Source organism: Leucoraja erinacea, chromosome 15 (genome assembly GCF_028641065.1).
Source record: "Leucoraja erinacea ecotype New England chromosome 15, Leri_hhj_1, whole genome shotgun sequence".
NCBI lineage: Eukaryota > Metazoa > Chordata > Chondrichthyes > Rajiformes > Rajidae > Leucoraja > Leucoraja erinaceus.
The window spans coordinates 33044287-33062201 of NC_073391.1; the positions used below are offsets into that span (position 1 = coordinate 33044287).

The window sequence follows — 17915 nt, forward strand, 5'->3', positions numbered from 1 at the left end:
CAACTACCTTCTCTGGCAACTCATTCCTTATACCCACCACCCTTTAGGAGAAAAAAAAGTTGCCCCTCAGGTCCCTATTAAACCTTTCCCCTCTAACCTTCAACCTATTGTCTTTGACCAGCTGGTTTCTGGCCTGAGTTGCATTTTTCCTGCATCTCCTATCTGGAAAGATTTAAGGATTCAGGAAGTCTTGATGCAGCTTTATTGGGTTAGACCACATTTGTGGCATTGCGTGCAGAGCTGGTCGCCCCATTACAGGAAGATGTGGAGGTTTCAGAACTACAGAGGAGGTTTACCAGAATGAAGCCTGGATTGGTGCGAATTAGCCTTAAGGAGATGTTGAACAGACTTTTCTGGAGGTTGCAGGGAAACCTGATAGCAATATGCAAGATTAGGAGAGACATAAATAGGGAAGACAGAATCTTTTTCCCAGGAAGGAGACCTTTAATCGTACTTTATCGGACCATTATCTTGCAAGAAATGTTGTACCTTTTATCCTTTATCTGGGCACTGTGATAGCGCGGAAATAAAAGCTTTTCACTGTACCTCGGTACACGTGACAATAATAAACTAAACTAATCAAAACCTAAATACTAGCGAGCATAGCTTTGTGAAAGGGGCAAAGTTTAAGGGAGTAGTGTGGGAAAAGTAAAGAGTGTGGTGAGTGTCTGGAACGCGCTGCCAGGGGTGGTGGTAGAGGCAGGTACATTTTGGATAAGTTAGATAAGGTAGATAAGAGGAATCTGAAGAAGAGTCATGAGCCGATTCGTCAACTGTCCATGTTCCCCATAGATGCTGCCTGATCTGCTGAGTTACTCCAGCACCTTACTTTACTCTAGAGAAACAGGGTGGATACAGGTCCTTTGGCACACCGAGTCCATGCCAAACCTGTGCACTAGTATTCCTACACCCTAGGAATAATATACAATTTTTACAATTTTACCAAATCCAATTAACCTACAAACCTGCACCTCTTTGGAGTGTGGGAGAAAACCGGAGCACCCGGTGAAAATCCAAGCGGTCATCAGCAGAACATACAAATTCCGTACAGACAGCACCGTGGTCAGGATCAAACCCCGGTCTCTGGCGCTGAGGCAGCAGCTCTAACGCTGCACCACGATGCTGGCTTTGGTATAAACCAGCATCTGCAGTCACTTGTTATTAGATAAGAGTTGATCTCGGCATCATGTTCTTGCACGGACATTGTGGGCTGAAGGGCCTGTTCCTGTGCTGTACTGTTCTATGGTCTATGTGTATTATTTTCCAGGCTGGACAGGCGGGCTGCTGCCGAGGGATCAGAGCTGATCACTTTGCGGAAATTAACGCATAATCTCCACAATCCCACTCCAATAGCTGGGCACCAATTATTTGCATTCCCGCATGCCTCTGCTCTTGTGTCATCTCCCTCTCTGGGCATCTTCTGTGATTTACAATGACTCATTGAGTTTGTGCGTGTGCATGTGTCCTTCCAGTACATCTCCACGTCCCCTCTGTGGCAATTGTCATGACCTCAAAAGTCCTAGCATTCCCTAACCGTCATTGCCAAGCTGCTAAAGCTGTCCCTCCCCTCCCCATCCCAACTGTTACTGGTGCCTGAGGCCAAAGTCACTCCACCCCCTCCCTCCCCATCTCATGGGCACAGTTGACTCTAGGAGCCCATTTGTCGAGCACCGTCCCCCTCCTACCTCTATCATGCTCCCTCCCATCCCTCCCTCCCTCCCTCCCTGTCCTACCCCTCCCATCCCTGCCCCTCCTCCCTCTCCCCACAGCTATAAAGGAGGACTTGGTTCCTGTCCGGTTGCAACCCGTCGACCGAGTGTTGGAGGGACGGACAGAGGGAGGCAGGGAGAGAGGGAGAGGCATGGAAGGGGACATGGAGATCAGCTTGTTGATCGACCAGGTGGAACTGAAGGAGAGCCTGGAGCGGACGGAGCAGGTAAATTGCCAAGACTAACCCGAGGGTCCGATCCCGACTTCCACAGCCGTCAGTAGTGGAGTTGGCACGTTCTCCCAATCCCTTATTCCCCCTGTCTTTGATCAGGAGCTATAGAAACGGTTGTAATTGACTTTTAAAGTCATTGGGAAAGATATGGGAAGGGATGCGAGGCAATTGCAGGCAAATAGGGATTTAGTCAGTATGCCAACTTGGTCGCCACGGGCTAGGTGGGCCGAACGGCCTGTTTCCACGCTGTACCGTTCTATGAGGAATCCTTTCACGCTCCAAACTGCAACAACTACTGGATGTTGGGGGAAATCACCAGGAACGCCGGTTCGATCCTGACCTCAGGTGCTGTCTGTGTGGAGTTGGCATGTTCTCCCTGTGATCAAGGGGTTTCCTCTGGGTGCTCTGGTACCCTCCCACATCCCAAAGAGATGCGGGTTCGTAGGTTAATGGGATTGAATTGATTGGAAAAGGGGCCCTTCAGACCCAGGAGTCCACGCCGACCATCGATCACCCATTCACACCAGTTCTAGGTTATCCCATTTTTCTAGTGTTCAGCAAATCAGGCAATAATCTACTCTCGGTCTTACTGATGTAAAAGACTACGACCGCTCCAGCTCCCTCACCTTCCCCCACTTGGAGAAGACACGGGAATTTTCAGGTGAATTATTGGAGATTTAAAGTTCATGTTTATTATTGTCATGTGTACCGAGGTACAGTGAAAAGCTTTGTTTTGCACGCTACCCCAACAGATCAGATAATACTATACATAAATACAATCGTCAAACAAGTACAACAGGTAGAGCAAAGGGGAAGATACAAAGGGCAGAATATAGTTCTCAGCATTGCCGCGCATCAGTTCCAGAGACAAAGTCCAATGTCCGCAATGGGGTAGACATGAATCGGGCAGTGCCCTAGCTTATGGAATGGCCGTTCAGAAGTCTGATAACAGAGGGGAAGAAGCTGTTCCTGAGTCTGGTGGTGCGCACCTTCTAGCATTTGATAAGACACTTATGGACAGAAAATGGAGGAATATGATTTTATGCACACATCATAAGAGTTGGTCTCGAGATCACGTTCAGCACAGACAATATGGGCCGAAGGGTCTGTTTCTGTGCTGTACTGTTCTATGTGCGGTACCTCCTCCTGCTAGATGGGAGCAGGGGGAAGAAGGAATGACTGGGAATGATTTGGAAAATCCCACAAAATATACCATTAGCCACCAGCATAACCAAGAACCAGTCTCACCTGGTCAGTCCTCCCTCTCCCCTTTTCCATCAGACAAGTGTGAAAATACACACCTCCAGATTCAGGGACAGTTTCCTCCCTGCTGTTATCAGGCAACTGGAGATCGGTCCTGACCTCACATCTACCCCACTAGAGACCCTTGGACTATCTTTAATTGGACTTTACTGGACTTTATCTTGCGCTGAACATTATTCCCTTTATCCTGTATCTGAAGACTGCAGATGGCTTATTCTTGCCTGTTAATCTGCTTGATTGACCAAGGGCATGGATATGAAAGCAACATAGAACATGGAGCAGCACAGAACAGTAACAGGCCCTTCGGCCCGTGATGTCACTGCCAACCATGATACCAATTTAACCGCACTGTTGAGGCAGGTACTATAACAACATTTTAAGATACACTTGGACAGGTACATGGATAGGAGGGATATGGGCCAAACACGGCCACAAGGGACTAGTGTAGATGGGGCATCTTGGTCGGCATGGACGAGTTGGGCCGAAGAGCTTGTTTACAAACCTTGGTGTTTTTTGTTTCTGCAAGGAACTGCAGGTGCTGGTTGACAAATAAAGATGCAAAGTGCTGGAGTGAACTCAACGGGACAGGCAGCATCTCTGGGAAACATGGATAGGCGATGAGAGTTTCAGGTCGAGTCCTGAAGAAGGATATGAAGAAGGGTCCCAACCCGAAACATCACCTGTCCTTGCTTCAAGTTGAAGCTATACCTATACCTATAGCCTTTTACATCTCCACCCTGGGAAAAGATATGTGACAATAATAATCAATAGCAGTTATCAGATCAAAGACATCGACGCAACCCAGACCATCATGCAAACCAACGTCCATTCCATTGACTCCATCTACACTTCACGCTGCCTCGGCAAGGACACCAGCATAATCAAGGACCAGTCTCACCCCAGTCACTCCCTCTTCTCCCCTCACCCAACAGGCAGGAGGTACAGAAGTGTGAAAACGCACGCCTCCAGATTCAGGGACGGTTTCTTCCTAGCTGTTATCAGGCAATTGAACCATTATATCACCACTAGAGAGCGGTCCTGAGCTACTATCTACCTTATTGAAAACTCTTCAAACTATCTTTAATCGGGACTTTACCTTGCACTATACATAATTCCCTTTATCCTGTAGCTGTACACTATGGACAACTTGATTGTAATCATGTATAGTCTTTTGGCTGACTGGATAGCATGCAACAAAAAAAGCTTTTAATTGTGCCTTGCTACACGTGACAGTAAAGTGAACCTGACTCCATCCATGCTAGTCCCATTTGCCCACTATTCAAACTATATCTAAACATCTATATATAAATGTAAACCATTTATTTTCCAGAAACAAAGAAGTGCAGATGCTGGTTTATACCAAAGATAAACACAAAGTGCTGGAGTAACTCAAAGGGTCAGGCAGCATCTCTGGAGAAAAAAGATGGGTGCCATTTCGGGTCGGGACCCTTCTTCAGACTAACTTACTTTCTCCTTTCAGTAGAATTTACTTTCTACATTTTTAATACTTTGAGATGCTCGTGTCAGCCGTGTTTCCTCTCTGTGTGACTCTGTGTGCGAGAGAGAGAGAGAGAGAGAGAGGGTTCAGATATGGAGACTCCTTACTAAAATGCTGCTTCTCCCTCTATTCCCAGCAGAGGTCCCGTGGGTGCAAGATGGCGATCACCGGAATGGAAGCGGCAGACCTGGAGAAAGAGAAATACCGCGAGGCAGCGAAAAGCGGCAGGGTTCTGGCAGTGAAAGTAATGACTGACACAAGGCTGAATCCCAGAGCAAGCTCAAGACAGTGGGGGAAAAAACGCACAATATGTTGGAGTAACTCAGCGTGTCAGGCAGCATCTCTGGAGAAAAAGAATAGATGACATCCCAGGTCACGACCTTTCTTCGGACTGAAGACTTGCCGTCTGAAGAGGGGTTCCGACCTGAAACGCCATCTATTCCTTTTCTCCAGAGATGCTGCCTGGCCCGCTGAGTTACTCTGGCATTCTGTGCCTGTCGTAGGCGTGAGAGGGAGATGAGCCAAAGGCGGGCAAATGGGACTAGCATGGATGGGGCACGTTGGTCGGTACGGTCGAGTTGGGCTGAAGGGCCTGTTTGGGTCTGTGTGGTGTCTAAGAGGAAGGACGTGCTGTGGTGTGGGTCACTGTGCGACCAGGGAGGAGTCAGCTGACTGTGCCAGAGCATTGTCACACCATCCCGTGGACCGGTGCCAACTGTTGTGGGCTCAGCATTACCTCAGTCACCTTCACGCTCTCAATGTCAGGCTAGATCAATGGGTAACCTTGGCAACAGCAAGCAGATTGTGCTGTGGCATCCATCCCCTGCTCCCTGGCTCCCAGGGTTTCGTGGCTTCGGTGGCGATGTGAGCTTTGTTCAGCAGCTGCAGTAAAGCGCAGAGATTTATTCAGTGACCTTGGTCCAGTACTGGTGCCACCTGTTGTGTTGGCACCTCCCACGTTGAACGGGCAACCTCAGCCCCCTCCCCCCACAGCCCAATGTCATAGTCACAGGGCAGTACAGCATACAAACAGGCCCTTCGGCCCAACATGCCCACGATGCCCCACCTACGCCCGTCCCACCGGGCGGCACACTACACTTGGCGCAGTAGGTAGAGTCGCCGCTCCTCCCTGCCAGAATCCCGGGTTCGATCCTGACCTCAGGTGCTGCCTGCGTGTGGAGTTTGCACTTTCTCCCTGTGACCGCGTGGGTTTTCTCCGGGTGCTCCGGTTTCCTCCCACATCCCAAAGACGTGCGGGGTTGCCGGTTAATTGGCTCCTGTAAGATCGCCCCTAGTGTGTAGGATGCAAAACTGCGATAAGACATGTAGGACTAGTGTGAATGGGTGAATGATGGTCGGCATGGAGTCGCTTGGTCGAAGGGCCTGTTTCCATACTGTATCTCTAAAAACAAAAAAAGACATGTCTGAGAGTCCGAGGGAGAGTACAAGTGTGTGTGAGAAAGAGTCAGAATGTGTGAAAGAAAGATGCAGTTCATCTCTCTCTTTCCACTTGTCTCATTCTCTCCCTCGCTCTCATCACCTCCCTCTCCCCCGTCTTCCATTGCCCTCCCCCTTCCCCCCCCCCTTCCTCTGTTTCTCGGTCCATTTCTCTCCCCCTGTGCTCTGCCTCTCTCGTGTTGTTCACCCAACCTATCTCTCTCTCTCCTCTCTCTCTCCCTCTGCCACTGGCACGTTCCATCCCTCCTGCAACGAGCCTCCCTCCGCTCTCCCCACCACCATCATGCTCACCCCCAGACACGAGCAACGGACACAGTCACTGTCTGAGAACCAGTCCGTGGTCCCCGTAACGTCCTGTTGCTGTCTGAACCGAACAGGTTGAAGAGAGAGTGAGGAAAACCTCCAGGGATCTCCGTCAGGAAATCATCAGTCTGGGCGGAATCCAAAACCTGCTTGAACTTCGTTTGAAAAGGAGAGAGAGGAAGAAGGTTCCAGCTCCCGAGCCCGAGGATGAGGAAATTGTAAGTACGTCGCGAAGCCGGCTGGATCTCCCGGTTGCTAACTATCTCAACTCCCCTTCCCGCTCCCATACTGACCACCCCTCTCCCGTCAGGTGAGGGGTATAGAAATGTGAACACGCACACCTCCAGATTCAGAGACGCTTTTTTCCCAGCTGTTATCAGGCAACTGAACCATCCTATCACCAACTATAGAGTGGTCCTGACCTCCAATCTACCTCATTGGAGACCCTTGGACTATCTTTAATTACTGGACTATCTTATACTGAACGCTATTCCCTTTATCCTGTATCTGTACACTGTGGACAGCTTGATTGTAATCATGTATAGTCTTTCCGCTGACTGGATAGCAGCAGCAAAAAAGCTTTTCACCGTACCTACACATTAGACGTGACAATAAACTAAACTAAACTAAACAAAGAAACATAGAAAATATAGAAAATAGACGCAGGAGTAGGACATTCGGCCCCTCGAGCCAGCACCGCCATTCAATGTGATCGTGGGTGATCATCTAAAATCAGTACTCCGTTCCTGCTTTTCTGCCATATTCCTTAGCCCAAAGAGCGAAATCTAAATCTCTCTTGAAAACATCCACTAAATTGGCCTCCATTGCCTTCTGTGGCAGAGAATTCCACAGATTCACAAACAAGGTCTTCCTTATCTCAGTCCTAAATAGCCTATCCCTTATTCGTAAACTGTGACCCCTGGTTCTGGACTTCCCCAACATCAGGAAAAAAATTCCTGTCCAATCCTTTAAGAATTTTATATGTTTCTATAAGATCCCTTCTCATCCTTCTAAATTCCAGTGAATATTAGCCCAGTCTACCCATTCTTTCATCATATGTCAGTCCCACCATCCCAGGATTTGACCTGGTGAATCTACGCTGCACTCCCTCAATAGCATTAAAGTCCTTCCTTAATGTCCTCAAATTGGACCAAAATTGCACACAATACTCCAGTGTGGTCTCACCAAGGCCCTGAACAACTGCAGTAGGATCTCCTTGCTCCTAATCTTAAATCCTCTCGCATTGAAGGCCAACATGCCATTAGCTTTCTTCACTGCCTGCCGTACCTGCATGCTTACTTTCAGTGACTGATGTACAAGCACACCCAGGTCTTGTTGCACCTCCCCTTTTCCTAATCTGACACCATTCAGATAATAATCTGCCTTCCTGTTCTTGAAGGAACTAATCTCGTTCTAGCTGAAGGGCCTTTTTCCACGCTGCAAGTCTCAAGTAAGGTGAACCAAAGTGTAAGATCACCCCTCATCCTCCTGCGCTCCAAGGAATAAGGTCCCAGCTTGCTCAATCTGTCCCTGTAGCTCAGGCCCTCGAGTCCTCAATGCATCTGTTGTCTGTGTCTCCAGCCAGGGCCAGTCGAGGTGCCAGAGTTTCTTCTTGCAGCGGTTCGAGGAAAGATCGGAACTGTCAAGAAATACTTTGCACACGGTGGAGACGCTGACGCTTGTGATGAGGTGGGAGGGGAGGTGGTGGAAGTGGGGCGGGGGGGGGGGGGGGTGGGTTGATCGGTTTCCCTCTTTGTTAACCCTGTGCCCTGTCTCCGTCCTGTCTCCATTTCATCCACCAGCCCTTTGTGTTTAGCTCAAGGCTCAATGTTAACAACATTTGAAATGCATTTGGACAGGTACAAGGATAGTGTAGGAAGGAACTGTAGGTGCTGGTTTACACCGAAGATAGAAACAAAATGCTGGAGTGACTCAGTGGGTCAGGCAGCATCTCTGGAGGAAAGGAATAGGTGACGTTTCGGGTGGAGATCCTTCTTCAGACTGAGCTCCGAAGGGTCTCAACCCTAAACATCACCGATTCCTTCTCTCCAGAGATGCTGCCTGACCCATTGAGTTACTTTAGCATTTTGTGTCTGTGCTAGGTACATGGATAGGATGGGTTTAGAGAGAATTGGGTCAAACGCGGGCAGGTGGGACCGGCTTAGCTGAGCCATGTTGGTTCACATGGACAAGTTGGGCTGAGGGGCCTGTTTCCCTGCTCTGTGACTATGACAATACATGGTGGTGTAGCTGGTAGAGCCACCGCCTCACTGCGCCGGAGACCCGGGTTCGATCCTGACCTTGGGTGCTGCCTGTGAGTGGAGTTTGCACCTTCTCCTTGTGACCACATGGGTTTCCTCCGGGTGCTCCGGGTTTCCTCCCACATTCCAAAGACGTGCGGGTTTATAGGTTAATAGACCCTTGGTAATCGTGTTGGGAGTGGATGAGAATGTGGGATGACATAGAACTAGTGTGAATGGGTGATCGGTGGCAGCGTGGACCCGGTGGCCTGTTTATAACTAACCAACTAAAAGAGTGCAAAATATAATGTTACAGTTGCAGAGAAAGTGCAGATTCAAACAAGTGCAAAGGCCACAAGGAGGTAGGTCGGGGAGTCGGGAATAAATTATTGATGTTGTATACATTAAAATCTGCTGTCAGAATTCCAATCATGTGACAATTCAAATATGCTGTGCATTCAATGTTTACTTTATCTTTTAGTTTAAGCGAACCGCCCTGCACCGAGCAGCTCTGGAAGGTCACACAGAAATACTCATCGAACTTCTGGATGCAGGAGCCACTGTTGACTTCAAGGACAGGGTGAGTGTTTTATTTCTCAACTTCCATCCTCCACACTGTCCCATCACCCACTCCCAGGGCAGGGACAGCACGGGTTAGTGAAGCTCCCTCTACACTCTACACTGTCCCATCACACACTCTGAGGACCAGCCCTATTAAATCTGTTTCTGCCCACTTTGGGCTGGGAATTCCAAATCACAAACTCGATGCAGGAGAAACCATCTCTTCCGATGCCATCATACACTTTCACCCTGGACTGTCTGTCGTAGATGTGAGAACAGACGACATGCTCAATGGTGATCCAGCTCCACACACACACACACATACAGTCATACACATACACACACATGCAGACGCACTGACACACACACACTGACGCACACACACTGACAAGCACACACAGGCACACACACACACTGGCACACACACACTGACACACACACACTGATACACACACACACACACTGACACACACACACACTGACACACACAAACACACACACACACACACACACTCTCTCACACACACTGGCGCACACACACACACGCACACACACTGACACACACACACACTGACACACTCACAGTGACACATACTCACACTCACACACACACACACACACTCACACTGACACACACACACACACACACACACACACACACTGACACACACACACACACACACACACACACACACACACACACACACACACACACACACACACACACACACACACACACACACACACACACACACACACACACACAATATTGAAATAAAAACAGAACATAATGGAAACACTCAGCAGGTTAGGCAGCATCTGTGGAAAGAGAAACAGATTTCAAGTCTTTGGTCTGAGACCCATTGTCAGAAGCGTGGTCCCAGGCGGTCTCTGACTCCCCTCCTCTGTCACCTCTCCTTGCAGCTCGACTGTACATCTGTCCACTGGGCCTGTCGGGGGGGACGGCTGGAGGTGCTGAAAATCCTGCGGGAGAAAGGGGCCTCGGTCAATGTACATGACAAGGTGAGGGTCGGGGGGTGAGGGGGGGGGAGATGTGGGATGTTGCCAGCACTCAGGGCCCTGAGCTATAGGGAGAGGTTGGGCAGGGTAGGACTTTACTTCTTGGAGCGCTGGAGGCTGAGGGGTGATCTTACTCCAGCGCTTTGTGTCTTTTCTTTGCGGGTGAATGAACCGCTGGATCGCAGCAGTGGTCGGCGAGGATGTGATTTGTGGGATGTTTAATGGGCTGCTCCAAACTAATGGGGAGTTTGTTGGGTTACAGTTGCTCAGTACTCCGCTACACGTCGCTACCCGGACTGGCCACCTGGAGTGCGTCGAGTACCTCATCGCCTGTGGCATTAACATCAACTCCAGGGACCGGGTAAGGTCAACCTTTTCCCCACCGCCGCGCTAACCAGGATGCCTGGAAAATGCTGCCGGGGCTGGTGGTGGAGGCAGATACAACAGTGTGTTTACAAGACTTTTAGATTGAGGGGTGACCTGATATAAATATATCAAATTATGAGCGCCATAGATAAGGGAGACACAGAACCTTTTCCCCCCACCAAGGTGAAAATATCAATGGCTGGATGGCATAGCTTTAAACCTCAGTCCCACGGTACGAGTTCACTCCAAGAGCTCTCCCGAGTTTGCCGTGATTCGAACTGGGAGATTTACGGTACTGGCCACTCGTCGGTACTCGGGGCTCTGGTGGACATTTTTCAACATGTTGAAAAATCTTCACGAGGCTTCCCGTGCTTACCTGCCGTTAGCGAGTCTTCCCGAGTACCTGCCGTTAGCGTTACGAGCCTCTAAGAGACATCCCCGAGCTCCGACGTACCCGCTACGTTCATTCTCCGTGCTTACCACGAGTTTGATTTTTTTCTTAAACTCGGGAGAGCTCTTGGAATGAACTCGTACCGTGGGGCAGGGCTTTTAAGGTGAGAGGGGCAGAAGTTTAAAGGAGATGTGCGGGGCAAGTTTTATTACACAGAGAGTTGTGGGTGCCTGGAACTTGCCGCAAGGCAGGGGTGGTGGTGGTGGAGGAGATATGACAGTGGCATTTGAGAAGCATTTGGATAGACACGTGGATATGAAGGGAAATGGATCTCATGCAGGCAGAGGAGATTACTTAAACTTGCCTATCGAGCTCAACACAGAAGTTGTGGCCAAAGGGCCTGATCCATTGTGGTGCTGTTCTATGCGCTATGTCTGTGATGCCTGGATTAAGAGCTATTAGCTACATGGAGAGGCTGGACAGACTTGGCCTTTTTTTTTCTGGAACGCAGGAGGTTGCGGGAAGACTTGATTGAAGTTTATAAAATGATGAGAGGCTTAGACAGGGAAGATGGTCAGAAACTTTTTTCCAAGGTGAAAATATCAAAGACTGGACGTCATAGCTTTAGGGTGAGCGGGGCAGAATGTTTAAAGGAGATTTGCGGGGAAAGTTATTTTGCACAGAGGGTGGTGGGTGCCTGGAACGCACTGCCAGGGGTGGTGGTGGAGGCAGATACGGTGGTGTTTAAGAGGCATTTGGATATGCAGGTGGATGTGCAGGGAATGGAGGGATATGGATCACGTGCAGGCAGCGGAGATTAGTTTAATTTGGATATCGAGCACAGCGAGGACGTTGTGGGCCGAAGGGCCTGTTCTTGTACTGTACTGCTCTATGGTTTACCGTCTGTGATGTGAGCGGGAATGTCCTGACTGCCTCACGCTTTGTCCCGCAGGAGGGTGACACAGCCCTGCATGATGCTGTTCGACTGAGCCGCTACAAGATAACCAAACTGCTCATTTTGCAAGGGGCTGATTTGAGGACCAAAAACAACGTGAGTATTCCTGAGGCGTTTCGGGGCCTCACGACAGTGTCTGGCGAATTACCGAAAGATTCAAAGGGCTTGAGCTTGAGTTTTAGTTTATTGTCACGTGTACCAAGGTACAGTGAAAAGCGTTTGTTGCGTGCACTCCAGTCAGCGGAAATACTATACTTGGTTACAGTCGAGCCGTCCACAATATACAGGATAAAGGGAATAACGCGTTTAGTGCAAGATAAAGCCCAGTATAGTCCGATCAAAGATAGCCTAAGGGTCTCCAATGTAGATGGTGGGTGAGGACTGCTCTCTAGTTGTGATAGGATGGTTCAGTTGCCTGAAAACAGCTGGGAAGAAACTGTCCCTGAATCCGGAGGTGTGCATTTTCACACTTCTGTACCTTTTGCCTGATGGGAGAGTGGAGAAGAGGGAGTGGCCAGGGTGCGACTCACCCTTGATTATGCTGGTGGCCTTGCCGCGGCAGCGTGAGGTGTAGATGGAGTCAATGGAAGGGAGGTTGGTTTGTGTGATGGTCTGGGCTGCGTCCACAATTCTCTGTAATTTCTTGCGGTCTCGGATGGAGCGGTGATGCATTCCAATAAAATGCTTTCTGCGGCGCATCTGTAGAAGTTGGTGAGAGTTGATGGGGGGCATGCCGAGCTGGCTAAGCTTTCTAAGGAAATAGAGGCGTTGGTGTGTGCTGTCAATTAGGTTATCAAGAATGACAGGGAGATCTTGATCAGCTGGAGCAGTGGTGGGTGGTAAGATGCTGTCCCTGTGTGGTGGGTGGTAAGATGCTGTCCCTGTGTGGTGGGTGGTAAGATGCTCTCCCTGTGTGGTGGATAGTAAGATGCTCCCTGTGTGGTGCAAGATGCTCATGGTAAGATGCTGTCCCTGTGTGGTGCAAGACCCTGCTCATGGTAAGATGCTGTCCCTGTGTGGTGCAAGACCCTGCTCGTGGGCTGACGAGGTCCGTCTTTCTTTCATGTAGGAGGGGAAGACGCCCATCGACCTGGTGCAGCAGTGGCAACTCGAAACTAAAGGCGCCTTTGCCCACGCAAACTAGCATGCTGCAGTAAAACCATCGTGCAACGTTTCCGCTAACAAAACTCTGACTGTCCGCTGAATCTTTCCCTGCAAATATCGCAGCCCGCACCTAATTTCACTTTTGCAGACGTACGAGATTTACAAAATCTTGAGAAGATTAACAAGAATGTCGCCAGGACTCGAGAGCCTGAGCTGCCGGGAGAGGTTGGGCGGGCTACGACTTTTTTCCTTGGAGCGCTGGAGGCTGGAGGGGTGATCTTATAGAGGTGTATAAAACCATGAGGGGAATCGTTAGGGTGAATGCACCCTAGTCACCCGAGTAGGAGAATCAAGAACCAGAGGACTTGGGTTTAAGGTGAAAGGGGAAAGATTTAATAGGAATCTGAAGGTTCACTCAGAGGGTGGTGGGTAGATGGAATGAGCTGCCAGAGGAGGTAGTTGAGGCATGTACTTAAAATAAATTCGGACAGGTACAGAGATAGGAAAAGTCTAGAGGGATATGGGCCAAACATGGGCAGGTGGGACTAATGTAGATGGGGCATCTTGGTCAGCATGGGCAAATTGGGCCAAAGGGTCTGTTTCTGTGCTGTGTGACTGTGACTCTAAACATTGATTCTGCCAAACGAAGACACCTGCAGGCCAAACATTTAGCCACCGCTGACTGATGATGCGAGATCCAGCCAGGTTGTTGGGGAGTGGGATTAATCGAGCCCACAAACCAATTGATGCTTCTCAGAATAATCACAAAGGTTGGACACAGAGCTCAGCAACGGGTAGTGCCGCTGCCTCACATCCCCAGGGTCCCGGGTTCAATCCTGACCTCGGGGGCTGTCTGTGTTGAGTTTGCACGTTCTCCTGGGGAGCGCATCCTGGAGTTTCCTCCTACATCCCAATGACGCGCATGTCCGTAGATGAACTGGCCACTGTAAACTGTCCCTAGCGTGTTGGTGAGGGGTAGAATCTGGGGGGGAGTTGGTGGGAATACGGGGCAATAGATAGGAATTAATGTGCGATTAGTGTGGATAGGTGGTCGATGGCCCGCATGCACTCGGTGGGCCGAAGGGCCTTTTTCCATGCTGTGCAGCTCCATAGTTAAATGGTAGTGGAATAAAAACTGATATTGTTATTAGTTATTATTGTCAAATGTATCGAGATAAAGAGAAAAAAGTTATTTTGCATGCTACCCAGGAAAGGGATACCATACATGAGTACAACAGGTGTACAGTGGCGCAGCAGGTAGAGCTGCTGCCTCACTGCGTCAGAGACCCGGGTTCAATCCTGTCCTCAGGTGCTGCCTGTGTGGAGTTTGTGCGTTCTCCATGTGACTGTGTGGGTTTTCTCTGGGTGCTCCGGTTTCCTCCCACATGAAAATGACATGCAGGTTTGTAAGTTAATTGGCTTCTGTAAATTGTACTTGGTGAGTAGGGTGCAAATGTGGGATAACATAGAACTAGTGTACGGGTGATCAATGGTTGGCGTAGACTTGGTGGACCGAAGGAGCTGTTTGCATGCTGTATCTCCAAATTAAACTAAACTAAACAGGTAGTGCAAAAAGTGTAAGGACACAGAGTGCAGAATATAGTTAAAGGGAAAGTGCAGATAAAAAAAGTGCAAGGGCCACAATAAGGTGGGTTGGAAGACCGGGACTTTATCCCTAGCTTATGGGAGGACTGTTCATAGTGTGATAACAGCAGGGAGGAAGCTGTTCCTGAATCTGGTGGTGTGTTCGTTCAAGCTTTTGTAGCTTCTGTCCGACAAGAGAGGGGAGAAGAGGGAATGACCGACCGGGGTGAGTCTGAGAAAGAGTCACGACCCAAAACATCATCTATTCCTGTTCTCCAGAGATGTTGCCTGACCTGCTGAGTTACTCCAGCATTTTGTGTCTATCTTCGGGGTGGGACAAGTCATAGATTATGTTGGCTGCTTTCCCGAGGCATCGTGAAGTGTAGATGGAGTTGATGGTGGGGAGTCTGGTCAGTGTGATGGACTGGGCTGCATCCACAACTGCGTTGTGATATCACAACCATGTAAGGTTTCAGTGATTTTGCATTAAAAAAACAGTGGCTTATAAAAAGCTAATTCCCCAAAATACTTTCACAACTCAAACAGTCCCTCAGTGTCCAACATGGATCTGTTTCAGCGGCGAATACCTTTATCTTCTGAGCATCCATAGCCCCTGGAGAATTCTGTTGGGCAGCACGGCAGTAGAGCTACCAGCTCACAGCGCCAGCATCAGGGGTTCGATCCTGACCACGGGTGCTGTCTGTCCGGAGTCTGTACGTTCTCCCTGTGACCGCGCGGGTTTTCTCCGGGCGCTCCGGTTTCCTCCCACTCTCCAAAGACGTGCGGGTTTGGCTTCTGCAAACTGTAAATTGTTCCAAGTGTGTAGGGGGGTGTAAGTGTACAGGGTGATTGATCGGCATAGACTCAGCGGGACGAAGAGCTTTTATCTAACATCTAAAGTTAACCATCTTTTCAATAAAGAAATCTCGGATCGACTAACCCTCTCAAGTTGACAAGTCCGGACTCCAGTGTTTATCTCCATCTCTGTTGATAATTAAATGCCTCGTGTTGCTCAATAAATGGAAATATGACTGCCTCATTGTCCTATACACATCATGTCCCAGCCTTTACACATGTCCTTCACAACATGGACACTGCATGGGCTGTCTTTGCATTCCGCGGATCACAGGAGGTTCAGTTTAGTTTAGTTTATTATTGTTTCGTGTGTCTAGGTACAGTAAAAAGCTTTTTTCTTGCATGCTATCCAGTCAGCGAATATTACAATCAAGCCGTCCACAGTGTTCAGATACCGGATAAATGATGTAACCATTAAGATGTAACAAGATAAAGTCCAGTAAAGTCTGATTAAAGACAGTCCGAGGGTCTCCAATGGGGTAGACAAGGCTGCTTTCTAGTTGGTAGAGGACGGTTCAGTTGCATGATAACGGCAGGGAAGAAGCTGTCCCTGAAACTGGAGGTGTGCGTTTTCACACTTCTGTACCTCTTGCTTGACGGGAGAGGGGAGAAGAGGGAGTGACCAGGTGAGACTGGTCCTTGATTATGCTGGTGGCTAATGGTAAATGATTTTCCAAGTCATTCACAGTCATTCCTCTTTTCCTCTGCTCCCATCTGACAGGAGGTACCGCACACAGAACAGTACCTTGGTGAACATGTTGTCACTCAGAAGGTACAGTGAACTGTACCACAGTACAATGGAAAGGCTTTCTGCTGCATGCCGTCCAGTCTGCCAAAAGTCTATACATGATTACAATCAAGTTGTCCACAGTGTAGTGGTAGTCTGAAGAAGTCTCGACCTGAAACATCACCCATTCCTTCTCTCCAGAGGTGCTGCCTAACCCGCTGAGTTACTCCAGTGTTTTGTGTCTACCAAAACATCATCTATTCCTTTTCTCCAGAGATGCTGCCTGACCCGCTGAGTTACTCCAGCACTTTGTGACCTAAAGAAGGCATATAAAATGCTGGGTAGACAAAAGTGCTGGAGAAACACAGCGGTTGCGGCAGCATCCATGGAGCGCAGGAAATAGGCAACGTTTCGGGCCGAAACCCTTCTTCAGACTCTTAAACATATAAAATGCTTGTCTTCATTAGTCAGGGCATTGGGTATAAGAGTCAGGGTGTCATGTCATTATAAGACTTTGGTTAGGCCACATATTGTGTATTGTGTGCAGTCCGGGTCATCCCATTATAGGAAGGATGTGGAGGTTTTGAAGAGGTTTTACGAGAATGATGCCTGGAGTATTTGCTATTCGCTACAGGGAGAGGTTGAACAGACTTGGATTGTTTTCTCTGGAGCATCGGAGATTGAAGGGAGACCTGATAGAAGTATATAAAGAGTGGCATAGATAGGGGACACAGTCAGAACCTTTTTTCCAAGGTGAAATATATCAATGACTGGAGGACATAGCTTTAAGATGAGAGGGGCAAAGTTTAAAGGAGACAGGTGAGGCATGTTTTTTTTGCACAGAGAGTTGTGGGTGCCTGGAACGTGCTGCCAGGTAGGGATGGTGGTGGTGTCCGGAAATATTACCATCTGGTTTGGGAATTGCTCTGCCCAGGACAAGAAGGCTCTGCAGAGAGTAGTGCGTTCGGCCGAACGCACTATGGGAACTTCACTCACCCCCCTTCAGGAACTTATACATTAGGAGGTGCAACTCCAAAGCCAATAAAATCATGGGAGACCCCTTCCACCCCTGCAACGGTCTGTTCCAGCTGCTACGGTCAGGCAAACGCCTCCATTGCCATGCTGTGAGAACGGAGAGGTTGAGAAGGAGTTTCTTCCCAGAGGCCATTCGGACTGTAAACTCCTATCTCACCAGGGACTAACCTTACTGAACCTTTTTCCTTCCACCCACAATATTTAATATGTAAAAGAATATGTGATTCTGTTTGTAGTTTGTTTGGTTGTTTGTTTGTTTGTCTTTTTGCACAAAGTCCGCGAGCATTGCCACTTTTCATTTCACTGCACATCTCGTATGTGTATGTGACAAATAAACTTGACTTGACTTGACCAGGTGGCAGATGCGATAGTGGTATTTGAGAAACATTTGGATAGGCAGGTGGATATGCAGGGAAATGGATTACGTGCAGGCAGATATGAGTTAGCCTTGGTATCATGTTCGACGCGAACATTGTGACCCGAAAGGCCTGTTCCTGTGCTGTAGTGTTCAGTCCTCAACTCCAAGAAGACAAAGGAAATTATTGTTGACTTCAGGAAGACCAGAGGGGGCAGACATACCCCCATCCATATAAACGGGACTGAGGTGGAGCGC

The 17915-nt window shown here is 48.9% G+C and overlaps 1 protein-coding gene across 1 annotated transcript; it reads left to right on the forward strand.

Annotated features, from left to right (window-relative positions):
* The first annotated feature begins 1690 nt into the window (after window positions 1-1690).
* LOC129704160 (ankyrin repeat domain-containing protein 2-like) lies at window positions 1691-15383 on the forward strand. Its single transcript, XM_055647083.1, has 9 exons — window positions 1691-1936; window positions 4840-4947; window positions 6539-6682; window positions 8046-8153; window positions 9186-9284; window positions 10190-10288; window positions 10548-10646; window positions 11995-12093; window positions 13067-15383. The coding sequence occupies exons 1-9, from the start codon at window positions 1862-1864 to the stop codon at window positions 13139-13141; spliced, it is 906 nt and encodes a 301-aa protein (XP_055503058.1). The 5' UTR covers window positions 1691-1861; the 3' UTR covers window positions 13142-15383.
* The last annotated feature ends 2532 nt before the right edge of the window (window positions 15384-17915 follow it).